The sequence below is a fragment of the Cygnus atratus genome, chromosome 8, assembly GCF_013377495.2.
Source record: "Cygnus atratus isolate AKBS03 ecotype Queensland, Australia chromosome 8, CAtr_DNAZoo_HiC_assembly, whole genome shotgun sequence".
Classification (NCBI taxonomy): domain Eukaryota; kingdom Metazoa; phylum Chordata; class Aves; order Anseriformes; family Anatidae; genus Cygnus; species Cygnus atratus.
In genome coordinates this window covers 26,241,683-26,257,764 of record NC_066369.1, presented here as the reverse complement: position 1 = coordinate 26,257,764, position 16,082 = coordinate 26,241,683, and the positions used below count along the sequence as shown (strand labels likewise).

Below are 16,082 nucleotides of genomic sequence, written 5' to 3'. Positions count from 1 at the left end.
ACTAAGACAAAGCCTTGGCCACTATAAATCCAGTAATGCTGCCATGAGAAGACTGCTTACGGCACATAAACACAGCATTGTAACCTTTTAAGCATCCTCTGTTCAGAACAGTTTTAACTTTCAGACCATCTATCACCACCAGCAGGTCCTTCTGGCTTTCCTCCATACACTCTTTTAAGAAAACCACGGAGAAAAACAGTAGGATGCAGTTTTTAGTAAAGCAAGCTGCAAGAGAAGTTATATTAAATCTCATCAAAATGGCTGCTGGGAGATTAGGTGCAAGTAAAAGCTCCCTAATGGTAAAAGCAATTTAGAACTGAATGGCTGCCAAAAGATCACTGATGAAAAAAAATCAATGGGAACATTCAAAAAAGAGATTAGCCAACATACTCAGAAACAATTTATGGGAAAAATCTGTGTACTATGGTCAGAGATCATTATCCACCTATCTGTAGGGAAAGCTACATAGCCAATGCAGCTCTGGTTAACTTTGGGCAAAAAAAATGCTCCAATTACCTTTCCAGCTAAAAACGTCTGTGGTGCACACTGCCTCGTATTCACTCTGCATCAGCAAGTGCTGGAGGCTTTCTTCAGCAGGTAGGGGACAAGAACGCCTTGCTCAGTAATACTGTGATTGGTCCCAGGGGCCCCAAAATCAGTCCAACCTTCTCCATGATTTACTCAGGCTTCATTTTAAAGTCAGTACCACCCCCCTACACCCTCTGGAATTCTTATGGGAAAGCTACTCCAGAATTTCTTTCTACCAGTATGTTTGGAATAAGGCAATTACCGTCAGGACCACAGAATTTCACTAATACCTGTGCTTTTATAAGAGTGGAAGAACAACGTCTGCTCCCTCCCAACAAACAACAACAACAAAGAGGAGGGTAGGGCGCAAGGGACAAACCCCAGGTACTTTTTCCTAAGCTGATTCTAGCTAAACTAACGGTTACAAAAGCCAAACAAGAAGCACAGACATCTATGTGAGAATTATCTGTCATTTAAAAACCATAGAGGTGTTACTTCAGCTGCTTATAGGTGTTTCAAATGCTTTTACACAAATGAGGAAAAGCAATTAAACATAAGAGCCCACTACACTACATGAATATTCACTGTGCTCTTAGTCCGGGGGGTTAATGCAATAATTACCTTTCCACCCAAAATTTAAATTGCACTGGGGTGCCAACTGTCCACAGAAATACAAGTGTGTCTGCGGTTTAGAGAACAAAAACAGTCCCTGTGCGTTTCTGTATTTCAAATGCCAGAATCATCACCTCAGTTTTTCCTGACTTGCCAGTGAACATTTGCACGGAAATCCGCACAGAGCTGTGTGTTCACTGCTGGATGTAAGAGGGAGGAATCACTGATTGCTGAAACACTGCAGATTTACCATGATTATGCCAGTTAAGCTACTGCTACATTTTCCTAGAAGAACTAGTATTTATGAAAGAGATTACAATTTGTTCCCATACACTTTGCATCTACAGAATATCCTTTGAAAGCTACCGGAATAATTTCCTGTGACATCTCAGGCATGCCAGAGACAACCACTGGGTACTTAAAACAATCCCAGTCCTATTTATGGCCAGTAAGAAAAGCACGCCTAACCAGTATGCAACTGCATCACAGTGAGATTAAATATAACAATATTTGTACAGACTGTATTTTTGTGATGTCTGGTTGAGCTTATTCCTAAGACATTTTAACATCATTTTATATTTTATATATATATATATACACATATACTCTTTCATGGTTGAGGCACCAAGAAAGAAAAGCAATTATTTTAAGGAGAAAATTATAGAATAGAGGAAGTACTAAAGACAAGAATTATGGTTTCTACTGAGGGATTTCTATCACTCAGAAAAAGGATGTATTACGAGCTCCCAAATAGGCTCTCACTTCTGAATTTCCCGAACTGCCCAGTCAGATATGACAGGGATTTTAAAAGGTTCTATTTTATGAGGACAAGGAGGCAGACGAAATGTCACTACAGGAAATGCTCTCAGCCTCTACTAATTTCCCAAATACAGAATAATTTTGTACTTTAGAGTTCCTATACTATTTCCTTTGTTGTGAAGAGATTCTATGCGTTTATATAATACATAACAAATGTTAAAGTACAGCATGAAGCATTATTTTTTCCAGCCTAGGCTTGATAGCACCGAAAGATTAGATATAAACAAGTCTGACAACTCTCCACAACACAGCATTTACTGCTAGCATTTCTAGGTCATGCACAGCAGTGCTTGGAACACGGAATATACAAAACACCACCTCAGGATTAGCATGCTGGTGCTTGCTTTTTTTTTTTTCCCCTGTGTGTGTCTACATGGGCATCAGGATGAAAGAAAAGTCTCGAGAATTAGTTAAAAAAAATTACTAGATTACTTATAAATACACCATACTGCCTCAAAGTGCAATGTGTGGTTTATTTTCATTTGCTGTGACCTACTTACAGGCAGAACTCCGTAAAAAAAGTCTATTACACCCACAGAGTCAATAGTCAATTATGCAGTCTTTATTCAGACAAACTTCCACTGATTTTTATGCAAAATTCCTGTATTTTCTCACCCTAGTTCAGAAGTAATGCGGTATCTTTACACACGAATGTGTACTTTGCCAGATGACAGAGGTGAAATCCTGACTGTACTGAGATCCATGGGACTTTTGCCACCAATCCCAATGGAGAGATTTTATCAGTAGTGCCCAGTAAGGTGGAAAAGTCACGCTTTATAGACAAAGCCAAAGGACTGTTCTGTGGTAAAACAAACAGTTTTTTAAAGCTATTGAAGGTCATTTAAACCATGGTAAAACATGAGGTGAAGCAGGGTTCCATACAAACCTACCAAAACACCGTCATTTCATTGCTTACACACTCCCTTCTACCATGCAGTTCCCACACCTCTGAGTAGACTGAACACAGTCTCAGTACCTTAGGCCTTCTGTATAATTTTGGGGTTGTCACAGCTGTTCTTTCCCCTTCTACTAATCTTTCTCCTGATGCCATTCTCACCCACACATACAAACCAACCCCGGCTTTGGTCCGCAGGTGTTTGTCTCAGCTCTTCTCCCTCCGCCTACCGAAGACTCCAGGGCAGTCACAAGAAACAGACGCCTCACCTTGTCCAAAGAAAAACCACCAAATGGCGTCCTGTGCACAATGCATCAGTAACATTTATATGAGATCCTGAGAAATCAACTCAACTTATGTTTCACTGCTACCTGGTTATCAGCCTCTCCATTGCCTCTTACGCGCAAAACACCTGCCACTTGAACCTTCACGTTTCTAAAAACTGCCTGCCCCCGATCTAGTTCATACCGTCGGTGAAAATGAAGTGGGCACAGATACTTGAAAAACGACAGCTATCAGGGTTCTTCTTTTTTTTTTTTTTTTGCATTATTTTGCTGCAGGTCGCTAGAAAATAGTTTCAACAGTAGACAATTGTAACAGAAGACGCTGCAGGTGCAAGAAGGAACTGCAAGAAACAGTAAAAGCACAACCACGCATCATTCCCTGCACTCTCATCACAAGTTCTGACTAGTCAAAATGGCAGTACAAGATTTTAGTAGTAAAAAGCCGGCAGACTGAATAAAGAGGATGACAGAAAAAAAAAAATCATACTGCAGAAGATAAATGTAGTTTTAGTTCTCAGAGGAATTTTTGCAGTTTTGTCACAGAGGAGAGGACCATTTCTGCCCCAGCACTTTGTGCAGCACAGACCATGTCAGAAGATATATTGGGTTATGAGAAGGGAGGACAGATAACACAGCTCTGCTCTAAGTGTATGAAGAGACAAGGCTGGAAGTTTTGCTCTTACATAGTTGCTCATCTTCCTCTCCAATATATTAGCATTGCTGAGCATAGCATAAAGAGGAATTCACTGTTTCGGCATCACCAGAGCCCCAAAATCCCTGAAAAATGTTAGGTTGGGACAAACAATACAATCATAGTAGTTACAAAAATCTTTGAGGTAACCAGCACAGACCAAGATTTTACACCAAAATCTCTTTTCAGACATTTTTCCATAGTGTATAAAATTTAAAAAGCTCTTAAGAATTTTGGGGAAAAGGCTGCAATTCATGAATTTATTTGGTGGACAAGAGTAAAGTTCCAAATACTGACCCTTTCCCCAAGTAGTAGTAAAACACAGATCTAAAGGAATACACTTTATTTTGTTACTTAATACAAACACAATCTCAAATTATGATACTGTGCAGCAATTAAGGCCTTCGTGGGCCTTATAATCCTTAAGAAAAGCTGTATCCCACATTAATAAAAAATCCCTGCTTTTATAGCACTAAGACAACCTCCCGCTGTGCATATTTTCCTCTTTTCTCAGTTGGGATGGTAGGCACTCACAAAATAAGCTAGAAACTGGGGCAGGATGGGGAAGAAGGAGAAGTCTACCTTTGCCAGCTGACAGCACTCCGGTAATAGGAAAATAAGCTGCACTGCAACATTCGTGCTTCCTCTCTCAGATACTTTTGTGGCAGGAATAGAAGAAAGACAAAACCTAAAGCAAAATCATCTCAGATCAATGCACTGGACCACCTCCAATCTTTCAATCCTTTATTACACAAAGCAGTGGAGACAAGACTGACTTGCCTTCCAAGGAACTGTGCTGTGAAAAAAAAAGAGCTGATTTTTCAGGTGGGAGTTTAAAAATCTGAATTTTTCTTTCTGCAAGCAATGTATGCATAGAGAAGTACTTCCCTACAAACAAAAGCCTTTATTGTTTCAGGTTAGACAGCAATTCAAATATCAACAACTCCCTTGCCAAATTATCCTGAACATCATGTTCCCACCCTTGAATTCAAGTCATGAGCATCCTAGTGAGCAGGAAGAGCAGCAAAGTGATATGAAGGATAGAAGAACTTGCTTTCCAGATGGGAAGAGCTTATAACTGTGACAATATGAATATGTTAAAAGGAAAAACAAGTCAAAAAAACAGTATTTGAAGGATATGGAGCTTTTAGAACAGGGACCTGCATTACAGCAGAAAAAACTATATTACCGAGAAGGAGCTTCCTGACAGGAAGGTGCATTAGACATCATCCCAAATGTCTTCAGCAACTTGTATGGATTTTCACGTCTAATCTGAACAAACCCATGAGGGAATGCTTTGAGATCTACTTCATTCGGAAGTCTTTGAATAAAGACATGACACTGGATATGCAGTATGACCACACAACCAGGAGATTAAATACATTACTTTCACATATATTTTAATATTTCTGGAGATATTCTGCCCCTCACTGCCCCCCTCCAGAGTGAGCAGGTATCAATATTGCACTAACAACAAAATAAAGGAAACAAATCTGCTGGGCTGCCTGGCAGAGCCCAAATTAAGCTGATGGTAAAATCAAAATATGCTGCATGTTTTATTGCTCATTTTTATTCAATTCACTTCCTTTCTTTATACTCAGATGTTAAATGTACAGATACCATTTGATTTATGTGCAGGGTATCATTCAATACCTGTATTTTCTTCTTAAAAAAACTTCTCAACTTTTACTAAGGCACAATATAGACACACCAGGATGAAGCATTGTTGCAAACAGAATTGAGGGAGGTTGTCACAAGCAGCAACAAAATATAAACTATGCACTGGGAAGCCTGAATTTCCCAAGATTCGGTGAAAGACAAATCTTAGTGGGAGATGCTGGAGGTTTAGTGCTTCAGAAATTCACTTACGCATATATGGAAATAACATCCCTGTGTCAAATTATTCAGGCATCTTTAAATGACTTATTTGCCCTTCATCTCACTATTTAAGTCTCTGGAGTGTTAGACAGATGCGCAAGTTCGAGCAACTGATATTAAAAACAATTAACCCAGTATGAAGCTTTTCCTACATTTTCTTCAAATTCTATCGCCGCTTGTCAGCAAAATTTCACTAAGGACAAAGAAGATTCAAGTCTTTGCCAATCCATACTTAAAAGTCTGAGTATGCAAAAACATTTTTCCTCTGGAGCCTGAAAGAGAAATTGTTCCACTGTAGATAGGACCCTAACTCACAGACAGGTCAGCGTATCTTGGTGCTTCTAAAGTTCTGTCATTTTCCCAACTAGGCTCCAGGTTGTCTGGACCCCTGTCTGTCTTTGAAAATGAAAGACAGTGATGAGAAGGAAGATACTATTTTTTTTAAAAGTTGCTGTTTCTGAAGCACTCCTCTTGTACAAGTCTTCTTTTATAAAGGGTGAATATATTTATAGCTACGACTATCTCACGGAACAAAAGTTTTATCTGTATCATGTACAGAAAAGTGTTAGAAATTGTTAGGAATACTGTACATATTCTGGGAATCTATTCTATATACCCTATGTAGTCTCAGATTACATACAGTAGTATTTACATATATATCCATTCCCTATTTATGACTGATAGTCACCTATAGTTCACATAAATTAAAGCCTTTATAGTACTGACTGAACTTAATGTAATGAACAAACACTGCATGAGGCATACAGCCCACATTTACAGTGACCTTAAGAACTACAATATAGTTCCCTAGAACTGTTTCATACTGAAATATCCCAGCACTAATATTTTACCTATCATTTTACATTTTCTCTTTACAGCTATATATATTAATACTGTGCTTGCATCATTATAATTTGCTGGGTGTCAGGAATGTCATCTTCATAACATACTAACAGAAAAAGCATAATACATAAAATACTGTACAAGATCCTAGTTCTATATTAAAGGATCATACATGAATCCTGACCCAATACAAAATGCACACAAATTGAGATTATAAAGCATAAGAGGTTGTGTGACAAAATTGGTGTTCAAAAATTAGCAATATAATTTAGAGCAGAACACTACGTATACCAAATACTATCAATCTTCTTTTAAGGCATCTGGCTAACAAAAAGAGAACATAGCACATAAGAGATCACTGCAAATAAGAGATATGTTACAAAAGGTATATCCCAGTAACTACAGATGAGATTTCTAGATTTACCTGTTTCAAGTTCTCAAATATTCAGCAGTATTTAGCTTCATTGTACTGAAAGAGTACTGCATTCCATTACTGCATTAGCAATTAGCTTACATTTTATCTGTTACCCTTTGGAACAGTAGATTTAAGTATTACTGTCAGCTCAGCATTATGAAGGTATGTTTACAAGGCTTAATGCAGTGAAAAGCCAGAGTACAGCAGCAGCATTTAGGCAGAACTGTAGCACAAGGAATACAGATGCTAGTGACAACATGGTGTACAATTAGTATTTATCGTTAGAAATATTCACACAAACACACCAGCATTAACAATAACTCCCATTTCCAAATCACTGATTTAAAAAATATGTACAATACAAAATAGACTACAGAATTATTCCAGTTCATAAAAATTAATAAGACTGCTTACATGCAAATGCGCCTCTTGGATATTTACAGATTCCAGCTCTATTCAATTATTTAGCTACTACATTTTAGGGGAAAGGCAAAAAGACTAACAAATGTTACTTAAAAATTATTTTAACCCAACTTCCCTAGGATTTTAACATTAGGAAAAGAGAAATTCTCTACACAATATTATCACAGTATTTTATCCTACTGCTGCAGATAAAACAATTTAAGGAGTACATAACAATGATAATAGTACCTTACCCTTTCTACCGGTGAACCATAGCATGCAATGACGAAACATAGCAGTGGCAGATGGCATTGGTGTTAGTAAATGTGAATAAAACGATAATACCAGAGAAATGGTGACTGGCAGACAAGACACAGAAATGTAGATGAAATGAATGCAAGCTGGTAAATCTTGAAGCAAAGCTCCACCTTTAAGCCAAATGTTGCCTCTAGTCTCCTCATAATTGAGCATTAAGTTCTATTTGGATACAAATTGCAACCTTCAGACCAGTCTTGATTCTCTTCATACAGAAATGCATAATTGTATCTTGATAACGAAGATCAGAAACGTTTTGTAAGCGGAACCCATAATCAGAAGCCAATTACTTTTCCCCCTTGAGTCATTTATTCTTTACATTTTAAATCTCCAAATCCTGCCAGAACTACAGTCTCTTTCTAGCACATATGTATCCACTGCAGATGCAAATCCCTGCCTAACCTGCAACACCCCTGGATCCAGAATGTTCTCAGTGTGCTCATTCATGCTGTTCTGTTGCCAAACATTTAAAATCATCCATCAAATACAGGTGGAATCTATTATAAGAAAAAAAAAAAAAACAATCTCTTCTTTCAGCTCACCCTGAAAATGGAAGGTTTTCTGATCAACAGTTATTGTGAAGGTGCTGTCGTCCTCATCGTCTATACCAATCACAGCTCCCTGTGAAACAAAGAACAAAATCCTGATAAGGCAAGCAGTGACATCAGCAGCATACACTCTATCACTACACCACCGGAATTTAAAAAGCATTGACAAATTAGAAGCACACTGAATACAGTAAAAAGCAGGAAGATCCTCTGTTTAATTATAGGATGTAAGTCAGTTCTTTAATAGAATAAATTTTTAGTTGCAAGAAAAAAAAACAAAACAATAATTATTTGGAAAACTTTATTATTTTCTGGATGGTAATATGAATCTTTTACCTTTGTAATGGAGATGGCTTTATGCTACAGCATCATTATAGTAAACAGTGTTCTACTATTCTCTACTACATTTCAACTTACATTTTAAAGAAAAGTGGGGAGCAATAATTTATAAGTACTTTCTGTGTCTAAAAATACCAATTAATTGATATGCGACAAAAAGAAACTCTTGACCTAATTTTATCTGCCTCTCTATAAAAACAATCATTCCAGCAAAATGAATTCAGCCCACCATGTCATGTCACTAGCACACTGCCTGATCTCATTTCCAGCCCCTAAGTAAATATCAACAGTAAGCCAACAGGATGCATCAAAGGTGGCTAGCTTTGTCTTCCAATTGGTGATGAATTTTTAGGAGGAAATGCAAAGATTACATAGAGTTAAAGGCCATCTATGCTCAACTATTTACAAATCTATCCACATCTTCTGCCATTCCTGCCTCTTCCCCCCAGTACATAACAAACAGCACAGTTTCACCCAGGCGAGGAAAACACTGAAAAAAAAAAAAAAAAAAAAGCCTTTCCAGGCCTCTACCGCCTCTCAGTAAAATTATGACATTTAACCCCAAATACTTCAAAAATCCCCAAAGGATTTACTCAGTTTCTCTTCTTCTTTCCCAGGAGACACAGCATCAGGCTCTGTTTCGTCCTTCCCCCCTCCCACAAAGCAAAAAAGACATCACTGGAAGGCACGTGTGCTTGAAGGGTAAATCCTGCTCTTACGTGAAAGTAAACAGCCAGCGATGGGCCTGCGAGCCGGCCCCAGCAAGTGCTGGCCCCATTTAGCCAAGCGGGGCCCAGCAGCAGCTGTGTAGGGGTAGGTATGTACAAGGCCTGCCCAAACAGAGGAATTGGTTTGGTACAGACCCAGGGGCAGGGAGATGTGAATCAATCGCACACGTCCTTCCCAGCCCATGTCAGACGTTTCTGGCTCATCTGCGGCTGGGCCTGTCGCAGGCACCTCAAGGCCGTGGGAGGAGCAGGTCCTCTATGGGAGCAGCACCAAGCACATGCTGTAGGATACACGGCAGGAAGGGATAGCTCCAAACTGCTTCTTCCCCTCTGATGCCTTACGTGTACCACATAACTGCTCCAAAAGCATACTTTCAGGCTTTTACAGGCTTTTCAATGACAGCTCTGTGATTTCTACACAAGAGGCACCCAAAAAGTACACCTGTCCATGGTCATTCTGAATATTTTTAGTACCAGGACATTACAACGACCAGATATCCAGCCGTTACATTCTGGTAATCATGCAGTGTACCAGTTACATGACGTTTCTGGCCAAATTCATTTTGCCAGAACGTTGCTTTTTTTTTTCCTCAGTAGACCTCAGACAAAACATGTCTGGCATTCACTTAGCTTTGCTATGCAGGAAGTCAGAAGATCACTGCAAATCGTACCAAATCATGGTCTGGTTCCTTCACACCTGCTGTGTCAAAAAACTGTAAGTCACACACCAAGAACGTGGTATTCTTTCCCAGATAATGTAGGTAAAACTAACGCAAGGCTAAGAAGGCCAGACTGGGACAGCTGAGTCCTGCCTCCATCCCAAGTGGTGGAAGGAAACTGAGGAGCAAGAAGTGCACACCGCTCTCCGATGCCTCAGCACAACGCCGCACAAAGTGCATAAGCTCTGATTGCAGCACTAAGGCTAAGAGTGAGCATAAGCAGAGAGGATGCTTCTTTTGTCATATAGAGAATACGTATTGTCAAGTGAAAGAAAAACTAGCACATGAAACTTGAAGTGTTTATTACAGAAAGCTTAGGCAGGACCTAAGCGTAGTACAAATGATAGATTCCTCTACGAGCACACCTTCCTAAATACACCTTGACAGTACACAAAAGAGAGAATTTGAAGATGAAACTTCATGGCCTACGAAACATGAGTATAAAACACAAAAAGGCAAGGAACAAGCTTTTACAAATCCATTCAAGAAAAAGGAAGGTATTTTAGGCAAATGGCTTAAATTACATGCTTGTTTATGTTCACACCTAGAGCTACAAATCAACAATTGCTCTCAACAGAAAACCTCTTTGATAAAATTTCAGATTGCAGAAGCCCATCTGTTCAGCTATTGGTATCATTGTCATCTGTCAGAAGAGCTGTTTTACAAAAGCAGAAAGAAAATGACCCCTTCCTCCTTCACAAAATAAACTCCCACACACATTCAGATAGAGCAGTCAGCAAACCTCAGCAAAACTCCTAAGAGTAATCTGCTGTGGGAGAGTGGCAGATGGGGAAAGAGAAAGGGATTGTTTAATCTTAAATGCATATAAAAATGAATAATGCAATGTTGAACAGATTGTTCACTTGTAATATTTCCTAAACTGACAGGCTGAGGCCAACCTCCACGTTTACAAGCTCACAACACAATTAAAGCAGGCATGCTTTTTCAGACTACATTTTTCTACACAATGCAAAAAACACCCACAAATCTCTGGGAACGTAATGTTGTAGACAGTAGTTTGAGTTTACATTACCCTTTAAGAAGTTATGTATTATGATACCAGTACCCTACAAAGGCTAAAGTGCAGTAAAGCCATCTGGAATCCAGATGAATGGGGATTCTCTGCATGAATCTCTAAAGGTTGTTGAGACCCCTTTATTAGGCCCCCAGAAAGACCAGAAAGTGGTAAGAAGTGAACGAAGAAATAACTGGAAGAAAGAGGGGCAGAGTTCTCCTGCAACACTCATCAGATTGTGACGATCAGATTGTGTGACAGATCCCCTTCTCTGCATTTCTTACTTCAAGACTCAAAATGTTCTCATTCATGCCCATTACCCTCCTGACTCATTTCCCCTATTTACATCAGCATCTCACAAGACCACTGCATACTGGAGCCAGAGACTCTATGAGAAATGGGAAAAAACACAGCAAAAGGACTTGTGCAATAAAATTTTTTGGTAAGTGCATGATCACAAAGTAGAAACTGAGCATGTGCAAAGCCATTACAGAATTCCTGGCTCTCTGCAGTACCGTCACTTCAAGCTACAAGAGCAGCATTCGCAGCTGAACGTCCCAAGCCAGGACGGGTAACACTCAGCTTTCCCATGCTGTGTCTTCCTGCCTCTGTTTCCCCAGCGTGTAACCCCCATCAGCTGATATTTCAAAACCCTTCTTCCTTCCCTTTCCACTCCTCTTTTGTTTTGCTTCTGTAAGGACCACGTGCTGTGTGACATTACTACACAACACTACAGTACCCTGAACGAAGCACAGGCAAACAGCAGGATTAGTGTCCAAACTGGCAGAACTGAGGGCTCAGGAACAGAATAAAAGCAAACCATGACAGAAGGAATTCAGTTTTGCAACAACTTCTGTAGATACAGAACGTATCTGTATACATACATATCCAAACACACAAAGAAATGAGAACTGCGAACAGCAACTTTTCTGCAGCATTTTACTGCCAACTCTGTCCTATGATGCTTTTTCAGACAATGTTTAAAATGCATAATGTTTTTATATAACATATAAAATAACAGAATGCAATTAGCCCAGCATGTCATTTGACCTCTAATGTTTTCCATCTTTAAATACTTTCACTATTTCAGTATTTTGCAGAGTCAGGAATAGCGCCTAAACCTCAACAGCCTCCTTGCAGTTCTCTCCAGTAGGCCATATTATCCACAATAAGTTATTAAGTACCAAAGAAAATAATACTTACCCTGAGTCTAACACATCCTCGGCGTGACCCTCTCATCATCTTGTCTTTTGACTGAAAAAGCAAAAAAACACATCACTGGATTAACAAATACAGTAAGAAGTGCAAGGAGAAAGTTATTCAAGGCAATTAAGAATAAAGCACGTTGGTATAATGTTTTATTGACTGATAGAACAATCTCTGTTTCAAACTAGGTTAGTTCTGACATGAAAGAGAGGACAACAGCATGGTATGACAAAGTAATCCTTCCAAAAAATAAGAATATGATATCATGCTTCAAAAAAATTTCAGAGGTATGTTGAAGAACTGCTTAGAAGATGCAGTCTGCACCTTTACAGAAAGAAGATATGAAGAAAGAAACTGATTAAGGAATATTAAAAATTGGCAGAGTACTGATTTACATCTTCCTCCTGTCTCTCCTACTCTCGGGAAAGAGCCCATATAACAAAATGTTTCTGTCAGAAAGTTCCCCATAGTCATTCCCCTTTATACACACACAAATGTTCAGACAAGTTTCTATTTCCTGTTTTTATTCCAAGAGTTAGAAAAGTCAAGTCTACAGCCATTCAAGTGATAAGATTGCAGACCAGAAACCAGGATTCCTCTGTCCAGAACCAGTGCCTAAACCTGTAGCCTAGCCCACCTCGCAGCTAAATTACTCAATATCTTCTTCAGTAGCTCTGTTTGAAACACCAACTAGCTAATTCTAAACATCCCACTCACTGCTAGCTCAAAACTGTGATCTTAATCTTTCAGCTATTCCCAGCACTGGCTAGGGTAGATTTTGTCAGCACCTAACTGCCAATGCCGTGTTACTGGGCACTACTGGCAAGCCCAAGTAGCACACACACAAACCTGTTGAGATAAATAAAAAAGAAAGAAAACATCTGGAGGAATCCTAAATATTTTGTTTTCTGATAGATGCAAAACATCTTCTGGTTTTCAATTACCTCCCCCTCATTATTATTTTTAATGATAACTTTTATGCCATCGTAGCCTTAGCTACAAAGCCCTTAGTCTTGCCTAACACAACCCCTTCTCTGTCACCACCCAGATACAAACTACATTTGTTCAGGTCATGAAAACATAGGTAACGCTGTGGTGGCACGAACAGGTTCTCTACCTGTCACCTCTGAAACATCCTCTTCTCTCCAATAGGATCTTAATACTTCCATGTGCACAATATATCGCTGTGATTATGTCCAGCCCTATTTTCACTTGAGCCATTAGACAGTGAAATCTTATTAGTAACAGTGGGAAAATACAGGGGGCAGAACTATCAGCCTTAACAGCAATAAGTTATTCTTCATCTGCTGCACATTTGAGAGAGAGAGCTCCATCAGAGCTACAGATGATAGTTACTTCTCCCACAGAAAGCTTGAGGCACTCATGGCAAGGCCTGTTCACTAGAGGTAATTTAAAAACACAGCAGCCAGAGCGTCAAATGAAGCAAAATTTTGCTTCAAATGAAGTGAACTTTTTGCTGCTCGCTCCCTCAATTCGGTCTCTGATTTACCAAAGAGTCTTCTGAATGTTAGAAACCATCAATATCACTCTCCTTGTTTTGATTTGGGTTAGCTGATCAAAATGCAATGGATGTAAGGACTAGCAGGGCCTCCATAAGGTATTCCACAGACGTATGATTTCTTTTTAGATTTCCTGCATGTAAACTTCTGTAGGGAAGATTTATTTTTTATTTTTTTAAAGCACAAGACCAGAGGAGTATCTACAAACAAAGCTACTCCAATAATTTCCTGTCAGAACTTGTATATACTTGGGACACACCTCACTAGAGTACACCTACACACAGATTTTTTCTATTCATTGCCATGAGTGAGCTCCTAAAATGGGAGAAGGCTACTGAGAGCTTACTGCTCCCTCTGGTGGTTTCCATCAGAAATACTGGCATGATCTCAGTAGGAAAAAAAAAAAAAAAAGTACCTGGGCTGCAGCTGCAACTCCCGGGGAGAAGGAAAGAGGTAAAGGAGCCTGCAGAGCACAGGCTGGGCACCAAGCCTCTGGGCTTGTCCTGCCCGGATCCCTGAGCCAGCCAAGGGAAGATGGGAGGTAGTCCTACAGCAGGGGAGGGCAGAATCCCAACAACCCCGAGCTGCACTGTGCAGGCTGAGCATCAACTCAACCACAAAAGATCCTATAATAGCCTTTTTTTCCTCATACATCACATTTTAATGGAGTAGAAATTGAGTTTAAACTTTATAATGCTTAATGTTCTTAGTCTGAAAAAAGATTTACAGGATAAATCACGGGTTCAGCGTGTGGTCCTATATACTTATAATTTCCTCATCTTTGGACAGAGCTTTAATTGGTTAACACAATTACAATGAAATGGCAAATCTAATTCCTTCTACCTGAGTGGCATGAGTACCTGCCATTCTAGTATCCGAACGAAAGCACGCAGCTGTCCTCACAAATCGAGCTGTATCCTCGCAGCAGAACCGAGCAAATCTTTCCAGTACTGGAAAACATGGCTCATTTGACATTTTAGAGTTGCCCCCACCCACAAGTAAGATTTTATAAAATGTAAAATTTGGACAGCTTGCCCTTAATGCTTTAAGTTTTTACCCTTTGGTTGAAGGGGAAAAGATCAGGCATGGATATATTATGTCTTATACTTGATCAAATATTCTTGAATAATTAAGGGGGATTACAATAATCCCTTAACTGTTTTGAGGAATGGTTCCATTTCAGGGAACAAAATCTCAGACAGCTGAAAGACATGTGGGAATAGCTACTAAAAAGTCACATTTTCCTTTCTTTTTATATATGAAGTCTCAACATGCAACTATCTTTTTTCAGTGATCAGTTTTAAAACTAGGCAAAATGACATTTTCAATAAAATTCCCATACACGCTGTACTGATTTTGGTGATAACAGACTTGAATAGGTTACAAGCAGGGAGCAACAAGAGATAAATCTCACCTGAGGCTCAAATAAAAATTCATAAAAATGAACAAAGATATACAGTTTTAGTGCAGGGGGAATGTACGTATCTGCCAAAAAATCTGGCCCTTATTGGTTTCTTCTTTACGTCCACACAATGAAGTTTGATCATGTACAGAACTGATCTAAAGTATGCCATTTTAGGTAACCTACAGCTTCTTAGAGAAATGAAAATAATGTCTGGGTTTATTTTAAAAACAAACAAACCCCAAACCAAATGAAAAACCCAACTTCCGCCCTTCTTTTTTGGAGTTACTTCCTTTGAGTTTCTGAGCTGCCTGGGAAGTCTGACATTTCAGCATAAAACCCAGCTGCTGTCTGCCTCCAACACCTCTCAGGCCCACGTTCTGCTGTGCAGAGGCACACAGGACCCGTAGAGGTACCTTCTTCACTCACACGGCGCTGCCAAGGGAATCTCTAACGTAAGCACACTGATGAGCAAAACCATTTGTGTCATTTAATTCCCTTTAGGGAGGAGGAACGTGGAACAAGCTCTATTTATAAACACTGATTTTTGCAGTTTAACTACATCTGCAGGACAACTTTCCATAATAGCTATTGTTCTCACCAAACGCAAAGGCAACCCTTGTTTTTCAAGCCAAAATAAAACCTGACGAATTAAAAACTTAACATGCTGTTCCTATAGCTCCCCGCTCTCAGGAGGGCCTCCTCGAGCACAGGGACAGCAGTAACACCCAGCAGCACCAACATCTGGAGCTGTCAGTGCTTCCAGAAGAGCTGCAGCTGCTTTGACCCCTCCAACCATTCTGGGTCAGGCATGATCTACGGGGAACAACGGCAACACCCCAAAATTGCATCAGATCTCAACTCCTCTTGAAATAAATTAAATTCGCACTGAAATTAAAACCAAACACAGGCAGCTGCTGTAC

At 39.5% G+C, this 16,082-nt stretch overlaps 1 protein-coding gene across 2 annotated transcripts in view; it reads right to left on the bottom strand.

Annotated features, from left to right (window-relative positions):
* Nucleotides 1–16,082, bottom strand: part of OSBPL9 (oxysterol binding protein like 9) — a 62,622-nt gene that overhangs the window by 40,377 nt on the left and 6,163 nt on the right. For both annotated transcript variants that reach the window (XM_035537762.2, XM_035537763.2), the window contains exons 2-3: nucleotides 12,235–12,285; nucleotides 8,225–8,303 (exon numbers count right to left, since the gene is read on the bottom strand). In XM_035537762.2, coding sequence (XP_035393655.1) covers nucleotides 8,225–8,303; nucleotides 12,235–12,285 — 130 coding nt within the window. The remainder of the gene's footprint in view (nucleotides 1–8,224; nucleotides 8,304–12,234; nucleotides 12,286–16,082) is intronic.